This window comes from Pelodiscus sinensis, chromosome 21 (assembly GCF_052426305.1).
Source record: "Pelodiscus sinensis isolate ZL-2025 chromosome 21, ASM5242630v1, whole genome shotgun sequence".
NCBI classification, from domain to species: Eukaryota; Metazoa; Chordata; order Testudines; family Trionychidae; genus Pelodiscus; species Pelodiscus sinensis.
In genome coordinates, this window is record NC_143072.1 from 2329169 (window position 1) to 2349516 (window position 20348).

At 44.1% G+C, this 20348-nt stretch overlaps 1 protein-coding gene across 1 annotated transcript in view; it reads right to left on the reverse strand.

Annotated features, from left to right (window-relative positions):
* CAMKK1 (calcium/calmodulin dependent protein kinase kinase 1) overlaps positions 1-20348 on the reverse strand; it is a 197544-nt gene that overhangs the window by 36757 nt on the left and 140439 nt on the right. The window contains exons 10-12 of the mRNA XM_006136070.5: positions 6676-6875; positions 6037-6090; positions 3352-3425 (exon numbers count right to left, since the gene is read on the reverse strand). Coding sequence (XP_006136132.1) covers positions 3352-3425; positions 6037-6090; positions 6676-6875 — 328 coding nt within the window. The remainder of the gene's footprint in view (positions 1-3351; positions 3426-6036; positions 6091-6675; positions 6876-20348) is intronic.

The following is a 20348-nucleotide window of genomic DNA, read 5'->3' on the forward strand; positions in this document are numbered from 1 at the left end:
TCCAGTCCATCAACAGCTTTGTTTCATCCTTTGCAGGGCCAACCGTTATCCTCCAACAGAAGTCTCATTCCCAATTAATATTCTGCACAGGAAATATCAAAGGATGTCGCGTTACATGATTATCCAATAGTACAGCTCTGTTGTGTCCCACATCAAGCTACACCAGGGTTATCAGAGCAAATAGCTCAGACTTCCATTACCTCTTATCACAGGACTTTGATACAGGGCACTACAATTCTGATTCTTTCTGGGTGGTTGGCTAATTTTAATAATGGGGCTGCTGATAGAAGGCAGGAGTCTGACTAATCTGCGGACAGACTTTTCAGCTAGGCAGTTCAAGTTTACAGGAATAGAACAACTGATTTCTGTGGGTCAAGAGAACAGAGCCTTCACATGTATCCCCTGGGACTCATCCCTGTGAGCCTTCTGGGTCATGCTGTGTCTGCCCTTCCACTAGAAACAAAATACTCAAAACATCCCGCGCTCACTGGTCCCAACATGACGTTCACAGGAGCTCCCAAGATAGCTCTCTCATGTATTATTAACTCTTTAACTTCTATACTGACACTCATTGGCACAGCCTGTCTATTTTTGAATGGACATCAGCAAGAAAAAAAACTCAACCCCATAATTACAAATGACATGAAATTACTCTCATTATTACTATAGGATACAGGCAACAAGACAGACGTAGGTGTTACTATTTCACTGTATTATTGGGTCTAACAGAACAGCATTTGTGATCCACCCACTATTGCAGCGTGAAACTCATCTCGGGAAAACATTTCTCTAGACTGATGCTACTATCCCGCTGGATTTGGCTTCCATGGGTTTTGAGTTCTTCCAGCCTCTTGAACTACTGACTTATTTAATATAGCTTAAGTCAATTTATTTTCTCCTTACTACTACAGGTTGAACCTACAGAAAAGATGTGGGTGCATTGGAGAAAGTCCAGTGGAGGGCAACGAAAATGATTAGGGGCCTGGAGCACATGACCTATGAGGAGAGGCTGAGGGATTTGGGCTTGTTCAGTCTGCAGAAGAGAAGAGTGAGGGGGGATTTGACAGCAGCCTTCAGTTACCTGAAGGGGGGTTCCAAAGCGGATGGAGAGAGGCTGTTCTCAGAAGTGACTGATGGCAGAATGAGGAGCAGTGGTTTCAAGTTGCAGGGGGGAAGGTCTAGACTGGAGATTAGGAAAAACTATTTCCCTAAGCAGGTGGGGAAGCACTGGAATGGGTTCCTTAGGGAGGTGGTGGAATCTCCATCCCTAGAGGATTTTAAGTCCTGGCTTGACAAAGTCCTGGCTGGGATGATTGAGTTGGGGTTGGTCCTGCTTTTAACAGGGGGCTGGACTCGATGACTCCTGAGGACTCTTTCAGCCGTAGGATTCTATGAACCTCCTAAATCCAGGACTCTCTGGTCTGACAACATATGTGATACAGAAGGACCACAGATGGTGCTGTACCAAAGAGCTCTGGCGGCCAGGAGTGGGAGCAGGCCAGGAATCTGGTGGCTAGAAAGTTCCAGCCTGCGACAGCAGTGGCTGGGGAGCCTCAGCTGGGCAGGGCAGAAGCTGGGCTACTGGTGGTCCCTGGGGAGCTCTAGCAGAGCTGGCTATAACTGGAGTCTGCTGCCTGGAGCCTGGCGGCAGCAGAACCAACAGCAGAGAGGGGTAGCATGCTGGGAGGCCGGTGACAGGGGACCTCCCCTGGTCCAGCAAATTTCCGTAGGTCCTGAGGGTGCTGGTCCAACCTGTATTTAGTTGCATTTAGTGTTATGTTCATTAGTCACAGAGTCCTAGATCTTAAGCTATGAGGAAAAAAAGGGGGGGGGGGGTTATAAAAACCATTACAGATGCCAGGGCTTGTGATACTTTCTTGGCACCACCAAATGGGCAGGTTGCAGTTTCTAATCAATCAGTGAGCCGACGGCACCTCTGGTGTGTCTCTATTCATCCTGTCTTTTTAGCAGGCTGAGTTAGGCAAGTATCTTAACCCTGCAGCACTCCACTAGAACACAAGGGTTGAGATGAAGAATTCTACTACAGCAGCAGGTTTCACAGATAGACTGTAGCCAGACCTGCTTCTAGTAGCTGCTTTTCTGATTACCCTTCTAGGGTTCCCTTCTCTATACACAATTCCTTATGGATATCATGGCATGGTGCCCTGATAGCTTCCATCTCTGTATTGCAGCAATTCCCGAAGCCCACTCGCTTCACGCTAACACTCTTATCTTTTTGTAAGTGATGAGGGTATTGAACTGCTGAATTTGGCTTCAAGAATAAATACCTTTCTTCAGCAGAAGAGGTGTTGGCACATACTGCAACACTCTGGTTAGCAGAGGCCCCTGCGCTGAAACCCTGTGGCAATATCCAACAGAGCAGACCCAAAGCAGTCTCCACTCACTCCAAACCTTTGGAACTGGCTTCCTCCCAAGGTTCGTAACAAGCCAGGTTTTTCTGCATTCTGGACATGTTGCAAGAACCTTGGGGACTGTACTGAGGGTGGTTTGGTGTCATTAGGCTCTCTCAGTTGATCTTGGGTCACTGTTGTGTCTGATTGGTAGTGCACTGTTTAAGATTAAGGGTGCTATAAGAATTAGAGGGATATTCTTTGGTTAGACTTCACAAAAACCCAAAATAAATAAATATTTTACATTATATTTTACATTACCGTGGGCACCTATCAGCCCTTACTCAAGTTACTTGCTTTGACTTAGCATTGGAAACCTTTGTAAATTGCTTCGGACCAAAATTCTCTCTTCATATATGTTGCACCTAGCTCCAGAGGACTGCTTGTTTGTGGCCAGAGTTTGGCCCTGGAATGTCTTACTTTCACAAACAATAGAGTGGATAAGAAGCAAAAGAAACAAAGAACAGACACAGCCCAACTGGAACAGCATCCCCAAAGCCACCACAGGGAGACTAGCTCAGCTGGAGAGGAAAGAGAATTCAATGGTTAGAATGAAATATTGGAGACTCAGAATTTAAGTCCCTGCTTTACAACCAATTTCCGTTGAGCAAGCTGCCTAGTCTCAGGCCTCAGGTTCCCATCTATAAAACAGGGACCACAGCATGTCCCTACCTCACAAGGGTTTGTGAAAATAAACAGACTGAAGATTTATACAAATACAGATTTCTATTAAAGCACAATAAGATATTACAACGATGCAGGCCATATCAGTGCCTTACACAGATAGGAAACCTCAGAACAAATGCAACATCAGGGAGGACGCAGAAGAATGAAAAACACATCACTGGTGTATACAGCACAACGGGCACCTGTTATAATTTATGTTGCACTTTTGCAAACAGCACTTTCATTTTACAATAGCACAGTAAAGTTTACTTACTCTTCTGGGAACTCCACTACCTTGTTCTTGATCTTGTTATGGAGAGCCAGAATGTACTCATCTATGAAAGGGCACTGCAAAACAAACCCATGGTTTTTCAACTGTTAGTTAGTGCATCTCAAATGGTTAACAGTTGCAAATACGCTTGTGTCATAAGTCCCTTCTGAACTTGACCCAGAAGATACATGCTGGGTATGTTAGTAAAATCTACCCACCTCTCACAAGCAGTTTTATGCCTTACTTAAAAAGTTAAATTCAGAGCTTTTAAAAGAGCGGGGTCACCCAATGAATACAGCACTGGAATAGTTCTCAAGAGATCTGGGTTCTATTCTGGACTCTGCCACTGACTTGCTGGGCTACCATGGGCAAATTATTTCACTGCCCTTTGCCTCTGCTTATTCACCTGTAAAATGGGGGTAATAACACTAGTGTTCTTTGTAAAGCACTTCTAAGATCTACAGATGAAAAGCTGTGTATATTATTGTTTACCACACAAAGGATAAAATTATCTCAAAAATAAATAATGGAGAATTAACTGTCTGAAAACAAAGAAGAAGCAAGAAAATTACCCAAGGGCTAGGGGATGGAATCCAGAATCTACCCTACACACATGCTACTTGCAGGAAGGCTGCGGGTTACCATGCACCCCTCTTCCAGTCTGTGGAATGTGTCTGCTGCTGCATTAGACTCCTAGACACAACTTGTATGCACAGATACAATGGTTCCATTCCTGCCCCTCTCCCCTCAATGCACTCCTGAACACCAGTTTATCTGGAGCCAGGGAGAAACCCTTATTCATAACACACACACAAGGGTGTAGTCCCCATGTGGTGTTGCTCTCCTAGCCAATGCCGTACCGGGTTACTATGGAGATTTTTTTTATCAGAAGGACATTGACGTACAGTGGCCATATTTTCCAAACCAAAAATTGGGACACATGATTTGACAAAGGATTTTTTTCTGATTTGTGAGCGGTCTGAGTGTGGGGTCTCGTTGGAGGTGGTGAGTTGGTGGGCTGGGTGTACGTGGTGTTGGCAGGGTGGTGAGTGAGCAGGCTGGGGCAGGGTGTTGGGAAGGTGGTAAGTGAGGGGGTTGGGGGTGCGGGGTGTTGGAAGGGCAGTAAGTGAGGGAGGACCCTTACTTGCTTTCTTGCGGCTCCCAAAACCATGCCCCAGGCACTGCCTTGCACTACTCCTATTGGACAGATTCCGGAGCAGCGGGAAAAGCCTCCAGGAGGTGTGTCCCTGCGCTGCTGTTCCCCCAGCCAGGGGGAGAGGGAGTGGCAGCGGCAGCGCGCATAGCTACTTCTAGCTGAGCTTCTTTCCTGGAAGCCAAATCTGGTGGGAAGCCTCAGGGCTCTCCCCCCCCCCCCCCACTCCCCTGAAATATTTGCCGAAATATTGGAATTTCTGTGACATTTTGATAGTTCATGGGGACAACGGGAAAGAATCTTTGAATTTGGGACTGTCCTGGAAAATCCGGGATGTATGGACAGCGTAACTGTAGGGAGCCTACACAAGTAGGAGAATTCCACTCAGCAGACCACAGGGGTATATTTTTATATGATACATAACAAATTGCTTCCTTTTTTAGTTGCCTGCTATTATGTCCGTTCACAATTTTGAGGCCTCCCATGACTACTGGTCATGTCACAGTCTCCCCTGACAGCGCTGGCTGCTTGCAACGTCATTGACTTTTGCAGGTGAAATAGAATCTTGAGCGTCAAGTCTTCACAGGTGCTGGACACAGGTTTCACATATTAACGATGACATTTACTTGAGAGCTCTGTTCGTGATCTAGGATCTTCAACAGATTTTAAAATGCTCCAAAGAACAGCTTTACAGATTGTGGGCACTAGCCACCTACGCCATGCCTAGAATAGTCTTCCTACATCACTTCTTAAATTTTCTGTGCTAAATTCAGACACATGGGCTCAACACACATTTGTAACTTTTCCTAGTTGACTGATCTATGCTTAAATGCCGGCTCTTCCTATCTGAGCAATATGGGTGGGTGGGCAGGAGCAGGGCTGTTGCGACTAAGTGGATGTTACATGAGCCACTCTGCCACTTGCAGAATACCTTCTGGGCAGTGTGTGGGAAGGCACAAATGCTTTACAGCTCGTCTAAAGACAGCAGGGTAAGCACCTGCTTCTGGTGGGTGAGGGGATGACTTTTTGGCATTGTCCCCTTCACCGTCTGGCCAAGGCAAGTTATAAAATAAAGGGAAATGAATGCGCAATGCACAATATTTATTGTAAAACCAGCTCTATCAGGGTTTCTTGGAACAGAACTGTCCACTGGTTTTATTTACCTTACTTCTTCCCGTCTTCTCCATACCACAACACATAGGGAAATGATATCGCTGTGGGGCAAAATCCTGAGAGATGCACAGTCAACTTTCACCCTCTTCAGGAGTTGGTGCAAATTTATTTTAGAAACAGACCAGTGTGTAGTTATCTGAACTAATGAATGACCCTGAATTAGTTAAACCATTTCACAGCAATAAAAAAAACCCCAACTTGCTCCTCTACATTTTACTTTGGAACTGTGCAGTGTGATTTGTGGGGCCCTGCATGGCCTGGGGAGGATCCTACAAAACCATAACGATTTTTTGCTCGTGCAGATTAATAATAACCAAGCTGCGTCTCCTTTATAAAATTCAATTGTTCTGCAATCATCTTACCTTCCCATTTACAAAGCAATACAAAGTAATTCCCATGGCCCATACATCAAGTGCCTGAAAGAAAGCAATTGCACTTAGTAAATTAGGTACAACACCTAGATACATTTTAGATCAGCCAGTTATTTTCTCAAGCATAAAAATAAATTGTTTTATTAGGAACCCAATTTTATAGATATTGAACAATGTAATTAGATAAGTACATTGCTATATGCACACAAAGAAGTCTGCAAACCACTTGGCACACTTTGATCACTCTTGGCCAAATTCTGCCCACTTTAATCACATCCAGTAGCATCTCACTGTACAAACAATGCCATTCATTTTAATCAGACTACTTGTGGAGGAAGACACACACTACTGAACAATGAAGACTGGCAGAAATCAGACCTACACGAAGAATAATGGATCAAAACTTGAAGCCTCCTTCAGACAAAACTCCCGTTGGCGTCTACAGGAGTTGTGTCTTGAGTAAAACAGAGTTAGGACCTCAGGATTAGACTCCGTAATAGTACAAGAAATATTCTGCTCTATTTCGCTTTGCCTGTGAACAGAGAGGCACCAATGAGGGTGATGATACCCTTCTTTTCATGTTCCCCGGATCATAAAACTCAGATTAATTAGAGGGGCTCCAAGACCTACCTTGCCACTGAAGCTTTTGCCAGAGTCGGAAATCGCTTCTGGAGCCATGAAAGCCGGTGTCCCAGCACTGCTGGAAAGCTGGGCGTCATTCCCTTCAAACTGATTGCTGACTCCAAAATCCGCTATTTTGACATGCCCATCATCTCCCAAGAGCAGGTTGGAAGGCTTGATGTCACGGTGAATGATCTTCTGATAGTGCACTGTAAACAAATGGGGGAATATGCTCTTCAAACGCTACCCAGCAGATCAGGAAGAAACCACTTTTTCCTGGGTATAGAACAGTACCCTTCCTTCTCCAACAACTTACTTGCTATACCCAGGCCTAGGCATCCGACTTTAAAAAGCCAACCACACCATCATACTTTCCAAAATAGTTGTTGACCCACTATAGGTTTGTAGTAAGCCTTGGACAGTCCTCTTGGGGAGTTTGAAAATATTTTCCCCTTGCTGGGCTTAGTATTTTTGAAACTTTCTCTTACATTTTGAATCATCAGAAAAATCAGCACGGGCAGCTCTATTGAAAATGACAGCAACCTTACTTTATGTGGTGTAAATTAATCAGCTGAAGCATTTTTAATTATATGTGTCATCACTTAAACCAGCACCGCCCTGGGACCAGTGCTTGTCGGAGGACTGTTGTTCTGCATATCAAAGGAGGATAATCTCCAGTGTGGTATGGCGAGCGGAAATGGAGGACAGACACATTTCAAGAGAAACTGAGCTTGGCAAGGGACCAGGACTGAGGAAGAACAAGGCAGGGTTGGGTTGTAACTAGATGAGCAACAGAACCACCTCAGGTAACACCGGCCACTCTAGGATTAGAAGAGGTGCTTTCTACAACCCTATCTGCCTGTTGTCTCACCGGAGAGCAGAGCAGGCTGGGAAGTGGAGGTGCGGAAACTCCTAAATGGCCGGAGCTGCTGCCTGCAGAAGCAGGGAGCCTAGGGCCCATGTAAAGCCCTTCCTAGTGGCACATGCCTGTCTCCACAGCCTCTATTGTCCAAAAGGTGCAACTGCAGGCAAATGCCTACAGCCTTCCAGCAACTGAGCCAGAGGCATGACATCTGGATCCAAGCTATGTCTACACTGCAGTTTTTTCGGAAAAACTCACGGAGCATCCACACCTCAAGTGCATGTTTGTTAAAAAAAATCGAAAGAACACAATGGTTTTTTCCGGAGTAGGTATTCCTCATTCTATGAGGAAGAATGCCTTTTTGCGCAAGAGCTCTTTCGCAAAAAGGTGTGCGTGGATGGGGAAGAGGGTGTTGTTGCATGGAAAGAGGAAAAAGCCCAGGTGCCCCGCTGGCCATTCGGTGCATAGCAATCAGAGCTCACTTTCAAGAGAGCATCCATGCTCTCTGGACACTCTCTTTCGCAAAAGCTCATCGCTTTTTTGATGCGCTTTTACAGCGTGGACGCGCTCTTGTGCGAGACGTTTTTGCGGAAGATCTCTTCCGACAAAAGCTTCTTGCACAAGAAGCCTGCAGTGTAGATACAGCCTGAGAGACAGCATAGTATGGCAGGACTGCCAAATGTGTGTTACGTGAGATTCAGGGCACCTGGCAGCCCTCCAGCCAGGGCTGTCAATCTAGCACTTTTCACCAGCACTGAACAAACGTTAGGAGAAAATTCAAGCTGACAAAAGTCATTAACCAAAGAACATGGGCAAATCTCCAGAGATCTTAGTACCCGGGAAAGGGAGTTTTGCTGTTGAAAAAGAAAATAAACTGCAGTCGAGTCTCGCAGATGGTGCAAAGCTTTACTCCATCTACTAACTCAGAGTGAGTCCACAGGATGTTTTAGATGCGCATCTCAAAATTGCAATTCTACTTGGCTGATCTACAGAACATTAGATACACACTTTGGCTACGGCTACACTACGAACTTTTTCCGGAAGAGGAAATGCAAATGGAGTGCTCATTTGCATATCTTGTACTCTCATTTGCATACTCTTTTCCAATCCTGAGGAAGATGGGGGTCTCGCGCAAAAGGGTTTTTTTTCGCAAACAGGCGCCATCTACATGGCACTTTTTTGCGCAAAAACCTCTTCCGCAAAAAGGATCAGAGGAGAATATGCAAATGAGCATGCATAATATGCAAATGAGCACTCCATTTGCATTTCCTCTTCCAGAAAAAGTTCATAGTGTAGCCGTAGCCATAGAGAGAAACATGCCCACATGAGAGGGTTAGGCAAAGACTGAAAGACAGAGGGGGCTAAATTAGCATCTTTGTTGTGCCAAGGGGAACAGACATCAAGAAAGCAGAGAACATTTTCAGTTTGAAAGAGGCTCTTTTCAACCCCTGAGTGATCATCAGATTGTCGATGCCAGAACTCCGGAAGATAGCATCATGCTCTAGCTGTACCATTAACAGGGACCTTTGAAAGAGACACGGGAAGTTTTATTCTAAAAGAGAATAAAATTAAAGAACCGTGAAAATAACAAGTCACTCTCATGGTCAGAAGCGTGGCCTTGCAAGCCTTTGTCACAGGAACCCTTTCATAGCAAAGTCATGTTTTCAACCAACTTTCCATTCTGAAATTTTACAACAGGCAAGATCGCAATTATGATTAGGCTGAAAGAATCAACTGCTTCCTGTGCTAGTGAGACTGGATTGCAAGTTTTAAACAGGTTTATAGCACTGCTAAATATCAGATCCAGCTGAATTATATAAGGTTGAAAAGCTCATCCTCATAGATCATGAGGTCAAAAGATACCCTTCTAACAAACTCACTACTGGGTTTTCAATTTATCCTGGAGGCAATACTGTGGTGGTAAGAAAAGGAATTTCTATGTCCCGTGTGGAAGGGGAAAAAGGAAATTATAAAAAGAAACAGGATTTATTGTACTGTATAGCAGAATCATGCCAGCAGTATTCAATTTAAACAATAACTTTCAGAAAAGATTATCTGCAATGTCACTGTCATCTAAAGCAAAGGATGATACAAGAGCTTGAATAGCATACAATGATCTCATTTGTTTCTTTGTATGACAGTGTGTGGTTACCCAGTGTCATTGTGCATCTGCTTAAATAGTGCACCGATTCTGTGAGGAAGTATTCTTCTGGAAGCGGTAATCTAGACATACAATGGACCAATTGCAAGACAAATGTTCACAGGATAGTACTAAGAAACATCAGCGTTCCTTCTTTCCCAGATTTGCTATTACTGTGCAGTTACAGCGTGATGTGTGAGGCTCACTAAACAATCCGGGTAAACACCAATAACCCCGTGACAACAGTAATTATCAGACATCTGCTGCATGGCAAACCTAGTGACGAGCTGACATTTCATTATGGTAATGCAACAAAATGAGACTGCAGTTTTCCTTCAGGAAATGATTAGCAGCCTTTCATGCAGATGCGAAATTAAAAGATTCTTTAAGAATATGCCAGAGACTAGAGGGGCTCAGATTCCCAACACATTTTTGCAAGAAAAATACAGGCCCATGAATATAGGTCATATTAATTTAGCTGTGGCATTAAAGTCTATTGAAATTGATGGAGTTTTATACCAGGGGAGAATTTAGCCCAGGATTTTTATTATTTCATCCATTAAACAAGGAAAACACAATTCCAAGTCAAATAAATATTTATCTTTCAAAAATATATATAACCTGCCTTGGTGAAATCTAATAAAAAATACATTAAACATAAGCTCTTTAGTGTAGAAACTGTCATTTATGGTAAGTTTGTACAGAAATCCTGCACAATTAGACCCAGATTTGGCTCTGGGCGCAATCACAATATAAAAGGTTAAAAAAGTGAGTACTACAAATAAACACAGGGTTAAATTGTAACAGGGATCAAGTTCACTAAACAATGGGATCAAGTTCACTAAACAATGGGATTCACAAGTGTCATGGTTCACAAATCATTATGATTAGTATTTCACGTTTATTTATTTATTTGTATTACAGTAATAGCTAGAGGACACAACCAATGTCAGAGCCTCATTGTGCTAGGCACTATACAAACATGGTGAGCGATATCTCCTTCCTTGTAGAGCTTATGGACTAAAGTTTTCAGAAGTGCCTAACTGGCTTAGGAGCTTTAGTCAAAATCTGATTTACAACCTAAACAGAGAAAACACCGCAAGTAGGTGGGGAAACAGGCAGACAGGTGAAGTGATCTGCCCCAAATCAAATGGCTGGTCATTGGCCAATCCAGGTCACCTGAGCACCAACCCAGGGCCATACCCACTGCCTCTCTAATACAGGCGGAACCTCTCTAGTCCAGCACCTTCAGGATCTGACTGGTGCCGAACCAGAGAATTTGCTGAACCATGGGAGGTCGGTATTGTCTAGCAGCATTACCAACACTTCCACTGGGCTCTTAGAAGACATTTAGGGGTAAATTAGAGCTAAATAGCAGCACAGAACACTGAGAGCCAGGACTGGCGCCTGTAAAAATCTACGGGGCCACAGGAAACTTGGCCACACCCATGATAAGTGGACATCTGGCTAACTAAAATCATGCTGGTCCATGGAGGCTGCTGAACTAGAGAGTGCCAGACTAGAGAGGTTCAACCTGTTATAATAACCAGAGGTACTAACTTTGGGATTTTCCTGGGAGTGCTAGATCCCTGTTCTGCCCCAGGCTCCGCCCCCACTCCATCCTTTCCCTCTAGTCCCTGCCCCACTTTCACCCTCTCCCACACCCTTCCCCATATTCTTCCTGTCCCCACTGCTTCCCCTCAGTGCCTCCTGCACATCACTGAACAGCTGATCGTGGCAGGTGGGAGGCACTGGGAGGAAGGGCAAGGAGCAGATTGTCAGGGCTACTGAGAGGGAGGGCGAGCTAATTTGTGGGGCTGTTGGTAGCTGCTGAGCACCCCCGGTTTTTTTCCTGTGGGTGTTCCAACCCTGAAGCACCCATGGAGTTAGCATCTAGGGAAATAAGAGCATTATACCGATGAATTCAAAGATATTTGCATTATTACCTCCGTCCTTTCCCCTACATAACCTCCTGCTACATATGCCAAAGCCATCCCGATGAGAAAAAGAAATGAATATAGAACCATTTCTAAACATTGAAGGCCAAATGCCCTGCTGATGTGCAGGGGAGGAGCTCTGTTCACTTCCATGGTGCATTCACTTAACAACAACGGATAATTTGGTGCTGAATGACTAGCCTGAAGAATGAAAGAAATCTGTCCTCTGCATTAGCGTGAGCCACATATAATTTTCCATCCTGAAGACCTTGCAGCATTATTTCAAACACAGGGAGAGTTCTGCAAATCCACTCCCATATGCAGGTAGTTCTTCTAAGGACTCTCAATGGAGCAAACAGAGCTCTTTGTCCCAGGTCTGACATTACTGTGAAATACACTGGGTACAAATGATAATGTGGATAAGGAACAACAACATATAGTTCTATAGGGGCTTGACTATAGTCAGTGAAAACAATTCCCAGTGATTTCAGGCCCTATGAAAAGAACCAAGAACTATTTGTCCATACAATAGCAATAAACACCAGATTTCAAAACATTTCCCCACCAGCCAATTCTGGAAATTCCAGATCTCTTATGAATGAAACAAAAACGCGGTGCTAATTCTAATAAGAAAGGGAGAAAGCTACAAACTTTGGATTCGGGTCTGAAATTCTGTAAAGAACAGGAGTATTTAGCTTGGGCCATCGCTAATTTTAATACAGGCCATAATAACACTGTAAAACTGATTGCAACTGATGACTCGTGACTTTATAGTGCAAACAAATTGGAGGCAAATAGTATGAGACAAAAGCCATCAACTGTATCAGCTGAAGTGATAACAAAACATAAGACATCTGCTCTCTTAAAGTAATGACTATCAAAACAATCTCTCAGGACATAGGTGGAAAGCACGCTGAAGACCACGTAAACGCGTACTTGTCACAAAGTCCCACAATTTAGTTAACTGCCCTATAGCTCCCTGCTGTGTTTTATAGGGAGGTCATCTGAAGAATGACCTGTGACTTTTGCTCTTTAAAACAGAGACTACTGCGTGCATTGAAACCCTTAGGCTATGTCTACACTACAAGGTTTTTGCACAAAAACCGGCGGAGCGTCCATACCTCAAGCACGTTTTTGCCCAAGAAAAATTGACAGAACAGAGGGCTTTTGCCGGTAGAGTTATTCCTCTCCCCATGAGGAATAATGCCTTTTTGTGCAACAGCTCTTGTGCAAAAAGGCAAGTGTGGATGCTCTGTAGGGGTTTTTGCGCAAGAAGCCCTTATCGGAAAAAGTACAGGTGCTCTGATGGCCACCAGAGCTTTCTTGTGCAAGAGTGTCCATGCAGTGTGGATGCTCTCTTGTGCAAAAGCACATTGCTTTTGCAATGTGCTTTGTGATGTGGATGAGCTTTTGCACAAGAAGTTGAGCAAGAACTCTTCTGCAAAAGGCTTCTTGCACAAAAACCTTGCGGTGTAGACAAAGCCTTACGGATTAAAGAGCTGCAAAGGGGAATTTTTTTGCAACAGAAAATCACCTGGGATAAGAGTTCTCTTGCATGTCATTTTGCTTGCTGCAAAACTTCAGCAAATTGGTGTGATTTGTGGTTACAGTACAAAACATTTGTTGCAGGGCAGGGCTGTAGTCTGCTGCAGAGACAGGATACATTGGAGTTGTCTCCTCACAGTATGGAGAAATAAAGAGAAAGCTCAATTGAAAAAGCTAAAGATCCTGTCCCAACAGCCCTGAAAACAAAGGGCTAATCAGCATGAACTAGCTTCAGATCTGCTCTGGAGTATCATACTGCCAGGGCAGAGCCACAGAAAGATCACAACAAGGGAGCTGGTAATAGTTATACACAGTACAAATAAATTACCCCGTTTACAATCGCACCATATTAGGCCCTCTATTTCATCAGCACAAAGTGCTCAGAGTTAGGCTGTCTTCTGGATCACTGTGAACACAAGCCAGAGTGGGTGGAATTAAAGGCAGTCACGGTAGGCCCAATGTTCATCATCCCCACAACCACGAGGTGAGGGAAATTAACAATACTAGTTTTTCTTGGTTAAGTATTAAAAGCTATGAACCAACAACAAGATAGCAGAGCTGTGTGATCACACGGTAGAGAAAGACACGAAGCTCTACACTCACCAACAAATACGCATTCTTATCTAACCCTGTGCTGGAAAGTCCTTACCAGCCCTTCCCCAGTCCTTCGAGACAAATGTGAGGCATCTAGCCAGGGAATCAGCAGGAGCCTCGACATGCAACCCATTTTGCTTGTAGGCAGTACCAGTAGGGAACAGCCCTGCAGCTGTTTAATCAGCCCCACCCAGTCAGGGGCTCAGGGTTCCATGCATGGAGCTGACTGACTGGGCAAGGCTGATGAAGCAGCTGTGAGGCTGTGCAGTTTAGAGCAGTGTTTCCTGATTTTATTTGGCCATGGAACCCTTTTCAGCTTAAAATAATTTCAAGGAACCCCCAGAATAGAAAAAAAAAAGTCCCACCAGAATTGGTTGAACAAAAAACCCTGCAAAATACTCTGTCTCTTTAAGAGAGGGCGGGGCAATGCCGCGTTCTCATGGAACCCTTACTTTCGCTTTGCGGTACCCTGGGGTTCCACAGAGCACCAATTGGGAAACACTGGTTGAGAGGGAACACTGGTACTTCAGTTTGTGCCTGCAGACTCTATAAAAACTTCAGGGGGTAGCTGAATTAGTTTGTACAGGATAAACTTCAAAAACAGCAAATGGTCTGGTAGCACTTTATAGACTAACAAAACACATACCATCTACTTTTTTGGTTAGTTTATAAAAGCTGTTCAGGGCAGGGCGTCTCAATCTTGTCCTGATCATGCATTCCCCACCCCATAAGTCAGAGTAGTTTCAGGACAGCGCCTCTGCTCACACTGGTATGAATAAATGACTATTTTCTCCACAAAAGACCTAATATGTGGCAACTGTTTGCTGTACACGGAAAACTGAGGCTGGGTTTCCCAGACAATGTGAAGCAGTTTGCATTTTAGTCCTGCACTGCAAACTGGTCTGGTGCACCTGATCCAGCAGACAGGAACCCAACATTAACTGATCACTTTCTGCTACTGTAGCAGAGACAAATGCTGTAATGAGACATCTGTTCTCTGCAGCTGAGCACTTGGCTCAAACCAGCCACAAACCAGTTGGTCTGTTCTCCGGACCATGGCACTTGGCTTTGGTATCAGGCATTGAGAAACCTTTTTGATTGATGTCTACCCACAGTAGAGTGAGTAGAATGGCAACCTGATCTCACACTTTCCACAGACCCAAGATCCTGAGAGCAACAGCCACTTTTGGGCGTCTCAGAGACAGCCAAATGATGCATTCACCATTACTCCGGTATAAAGATTATACGTCTGATCCTCAATGAACACAGATGCGGCCCAGTCGGAACACAGTTTGCTGGTAAAAATGTCCCAGAATAGAGATGATTTGTCAAAGGCATCAAACAAATGGTTTAACTTGTTCATTTTGGCTGGAAATTGTTTTGTGCTTTAGCACTGAGATTGGCTGCTCACTATAACAAGCTCCCCATGTTCCAGTTGCTCTGCTGTCTCAATGCTGACAGACCTGATTTAAAAAAAATAAATCAATGCTGCTTCATAATGAAAATGAAACACCATAAGAGCCCCCAGGGGGAAATCTGCTTCTGGAGCTCTTGGTTAAATTCAGTTTTATTAGCATCATCCTTTACTTCTGTGGGAAAATAGCAGCAATTCAGGCACTATTTGGACCTTAATAATAATTCTTATCATGTTATAGCATCTACCCTTCAGGAATCTCCAAACCCCTTATAAACACCCAATAACCGAGTTTCACAACAACCCTTGTGAGAGGCAAGCAGCACTAGCGGGGAAGCTGAGGCACAGAATTGTCAAACCTGTCCACTAAATTGGAAAACTTATCCCATTGCGGGAAGAGCTTGATTATCAGAGATGCAGAGTACCCAACTGAAAATCAGCTTGTTGGTGCCTACATGTGGGTTCCATAAAATTGAATCATCCCCAAATTAGATAAAGGATAAATGGACACAAGTCAGACATGAGAAATGGGAACACGTAAACCTGTAGGGAGGACATTTACATCCATTAATGAGTGCCCAAGCAGGTTAAAAATTAGCCATTCTTCCACAAAGAAATTTCACAAACCAATTACAGAGAGAGAGTGCAGAATTGACTTTCATAGGCAAAACTGACACTGTTTCCCTGGGCTTGAACAAAGACATTAACTGGATGTCGCATTATAAAGCCAGCCTTCCTTGCATTTAACACCTCATTTACATCATAAGCTAAGTATGAGACACTTCCAGTTCACTGAATTAGCCTCATTAGCACCGGGACTACAATTAACAGGTACTTTTCCCCCTTCTTTTTTGTGTTATAAATTCTGGATTCCTGTTTTTTTTTTAATCCAGCTCATCTGAAGAAGCGGGCTTTGCCCACGAAAGCTCATGATACTATCTATATTTTTGTCAGTCTGTAAGGTGCCACAGGACTACTCATTGTTTTTAAAGTTACAGACTAACACTGCTACCCCGTGAGACTACCAAAATGAGAGGCATTTGTTTTGCAAATTTAGATTTTTTTTAAAACAATGCATTTTAACCTAATTGATACTAGTAGTGAGGAAATACGGTTATGGCTGTATAGTGCAAATCCCTGACAATCTAACTCATGCATTAGTATAATAAGAACATGATCCCTGACATATTGGATCAGATCAATGGTTTATCTACAGCATAAACCTGACGGGGGGTTAGTATCAAGGAAGATACCAATAACCACATAGCAGGCACTTATGAGATAACCTTCCTGTGTAGAAACTTTTTTTTTTTCTAATGCTTATCAATTCTAGGTTGGTTCACATCCCTCCAAAACTCCTGGGCTGTGTCTACACTGGCACCCTTTTCCGGAAAAGGGATGCTAATGAGACACTTCGGAATTGCAAATGCCGGGGGGGATTTAAATATCCCCCGCGGCATTTGCATGAACATGGCTGCCGCTTTTTTCCAGCTTGGGATTTTGCCGGAGAACAGCGCCAGTGTAGGCGGGTTCTTGCGGAAAATAAACCCTTTTCCGGAAGATCCCTTATTCCTACTTGAAAGGGTGCCAATGTAGACACAGCCCTGGAGTATTTTTGTCAACTGGACTCTCTCCCTCTTCCTCCATTGCTTATACCAGCGTTTCCCAACCAGGGTTCCGCGGAACCCTGGGGTTCCACAGACCATCGTCAGGGTTTCTACGAGAAGTCGTGGAATAAATAAGTAATTTTTTTCTTACAATGTAAGCTGACACATATATATTATATGTATGTAACAGCTCTTTACAAATACATTTTCTTGACAATAATTTAGCAGTAATTGAATTGCACTCCCCGCTGTCAACTTTTTCTGGCCAAGCAAACATTTTCATAGGTAGAGGTTCCTCGGGATCTGAAAAATTATTTTAGGGGTTCCTCCATGGGAAAAAGGTTGGGAATCATTGGCTTACGCCATCACCTCAAGAGTGGAGTCTCTATGCTCATGAATGACAGGCCTGAAGAGACACGGTGGGACTTTAATGCAGAAAAGCTGGAAGGGTTGGGTGCTACATTTTGCTGTTCTTGACTCATATCAGCAAGTGTCAAATCCTACATTCTGACAGAGTCCCCATTGAGAAAGGTCCAGGAGATTGGTATTCTGAGGCCCGGATGAACCCAAACAGCTTCCACATCAAAATGGGAAACCCTCCACAATCACCATCACAAACCTCACCCTTGCTGTCAATCCTCCTCGGATCGCTGTAGGTGCTCCAGCCAGGTCAGCATTCAGCAATTACTCCATTCCCCCAGGATGCAACACTCCTGGGCTACTCCCAAAAGAACGACAACTGTAACTTGTACCGTGCTGCTCCACTGTTGCACAAAGTGTGTGTCCTGTGGGGGCTGCTGGGAAGCCTCCTTAGGCTGTACTCTCTCACTACACTGGGGTACAAGGAGTGGCACTGGAGCATGGCCAATGGTCCATGTAGGCCAGTATCCGGTCTTCTGGCAGTGGCTAATGCCAGATGCTTCAGAGGGAATATACAGAATGGGATAATTATTAAGTGATCCATCCCCTGCCTCCAGCCCCAGCATCTGGCAATCACAGGCTTAGGAACAGCCAGAGCATGAGGCTGTATCCCTGAACATCTTGGCTAACAGCCACGAACTTACCTAATTCTTTTTTTGAACTCAGTTATACTTTTTGTCTTCCAAACAACCCTGGCAATGAGTTCCAGAGAGCGACTGCAAGAAAACGACCCAGGTATCAGGTGGCCAGGCTGCTACTGGATAGACACAGGTTTCTCTATGGGAGATACTCACTGCAGATCTCTTCCCTACAACTCTGCCTGTCTGCTGCATTAATGTTAATGAAGCATGAAAAGAGCAAATCAGTCTGTGCTGGTCCTTTGCCAGTGCCCATCAACCTGCCCTCCTTCAGGGATGATAATGCAGCACATTTCACAAGGACTAAACTCACCTCTAAACGAACCCCCCTTCTTCCCTCATTTCTAAACACCTCCACGTGTCAGACCATAATTCAGGCTGGGCTTGCCAGTCGAAAGCAGGCATTTGAGAATTGTTCATCTATACCAGCCAGCAGCAAAAAGCAGGAGGGGCGGAAATTGGAGATTATTCCCTGTTGTCTTTTAGAACAGCTTCCTTCTCTGCTCTCCCTGCTGGAAATCCCGGAGCCCAGGCATTTCATTACTAACTCTCCAAAACTCCATTAAAAAAAATTGCAACACATTAGCACATAATGCTATTTACGAAGGCTGGTGCTGAATTATATTCGATTAAAATAGAAGCCTGTTACTGTTCAAGGGCAAAAGCAATCCACATGGTGCTGCTGCAGTCTGTTTAGTATTACCCTCACATCAGCCCTGTAGTGGAGAAATGGTTTAACACCCTACCAAGGAAGCTGCTGCAGCAGCAGATAAAGCTTGTAGCGAAACCTTGTTCTCTGAAGCAAGGCTTCTGTGCCACTTTGCAGTGTTTCAATGGCACCAAGAACGATCCAAAGCAAGTGGACATACCAGGAAGCTCCACAAGTAGAGACATGGCTTGCTTCCTGTGACTATGTCCGCCTTTTCTATTTCGTCTAGTGCTGAATGCAGAGGATTTGTGAATCTGGACTTCTGGGTTCCATTCACTGGTCTAACAGTGAATTGCTATGACCCAGAGCAAGTCACATAGTTCAACATTTTCAGGAGGGACCAGCACCTGGATAAGGAGCCAGCTTTTCAAAAATATGGCCACACATCTTTATAATGGGAGCTCTGGGCAGCTGAACTCTTTGGAAACTCTGAATTCTTAGAATTCCTAGAATAATTCCTAGAATAAGCAAATCAGTTCTCACAGATTAGGTGTAAGTGCCCACAACCTCCTACAGAAGAACCAACATTTTATGAAAGACAGGATTATGCAGCACTTTAAATACTAACAAGATGGTTTATTAAGTGATGAGCTTTCGTGGGCCAGACCCACTTCTCTGGCCCACGAAAGCTCATCACCTAATAAACCATCTTGTTAGTCTTTAAAGTGCTGCATAATCCTGTCTTTTGTTTCAGCAAGACCAGACTAACACGGCTACATCTCTATTACTATTCAACATTTTACAGATATTTAGCAAGGTTGGAAAGAACATTTAATGAGAGGAGGGAGAAACAGGACATAATAGACTTATTACAATATGCACAAACACTGGCTATCATGCAAGCTCATGATACCATCTACATGTTTTGTTAATCTATAAAGTGCTACCAGACCATTTCTTGTTTTTAAGTTTATCCTGTACAGAGTAACTCGGCTATCCCCTGAAGCTTATGTTCTTATTGTTTATATTTCAGCAATGCCTAGAGGTCCCAATTGAAACCAGAGCCCCACAGTGTGAGGTGCTGTACATATACATAGTAAAAGCCAGTCCTGGCCCAGCTGTGTCTTCAAATTAAGCAGACAAGAAGTGGGGGAAAGCAAAAGAACATTATCCTCGTTTTACAGATTCACAGAGAGATTAAGTGACTTGTGAAGGTATAACAGGGAGTCTGTGGTAGAGCCAGGAACTGAACCCAAATCTTTTGAGTTCCAGGCCAGTGTCTTAACCACAAGACCTTCCTTCCTGCTTCATGCACGTTACAAGCTTACAGCCACATTTGCAGAAGCCCACCCAACAAGCTTTGTCATTCAGGATGTGCACCTGCTAAAATCCAAAACAAGACCATGCGCACCAAGGCTTTTACTTGCCATGCTACCAGCATCTGAATTTACTGTCTCTTGATAATAGTCCCGAGAATACCCTTAAAACTGCAGTTGACTCTTCCGTTGATATATTTACATAACTCCCCTTTTACGATAATGGGAATTATACTCACATATTGATGGTCCAGAAGACTCCGCCTTATCTTGAAAGAACCAGCTTTTGATCAGCACAACAGGCACTTATAGGTTGCTCTGGGTTTTGTGTACAGTGCAGGGCTCCAGTGGCAGGCTGGAGATTATACTGAGAATTGCTTTGGATGGCAGTGTTGCTGGAAAAGTATCTTCCCCAAGGTGTTAGCTGCACTTCATTATCTTTTCCTGTTCCTCCTTCTGACCCACTAGTTCAACCCACGGATGACAGGGACTCCCTGGAGCAGACAATGGACCTGCCTCTGGTAACCAAAGTGGGTTTTCCCAATATAATCAAGAGAGAG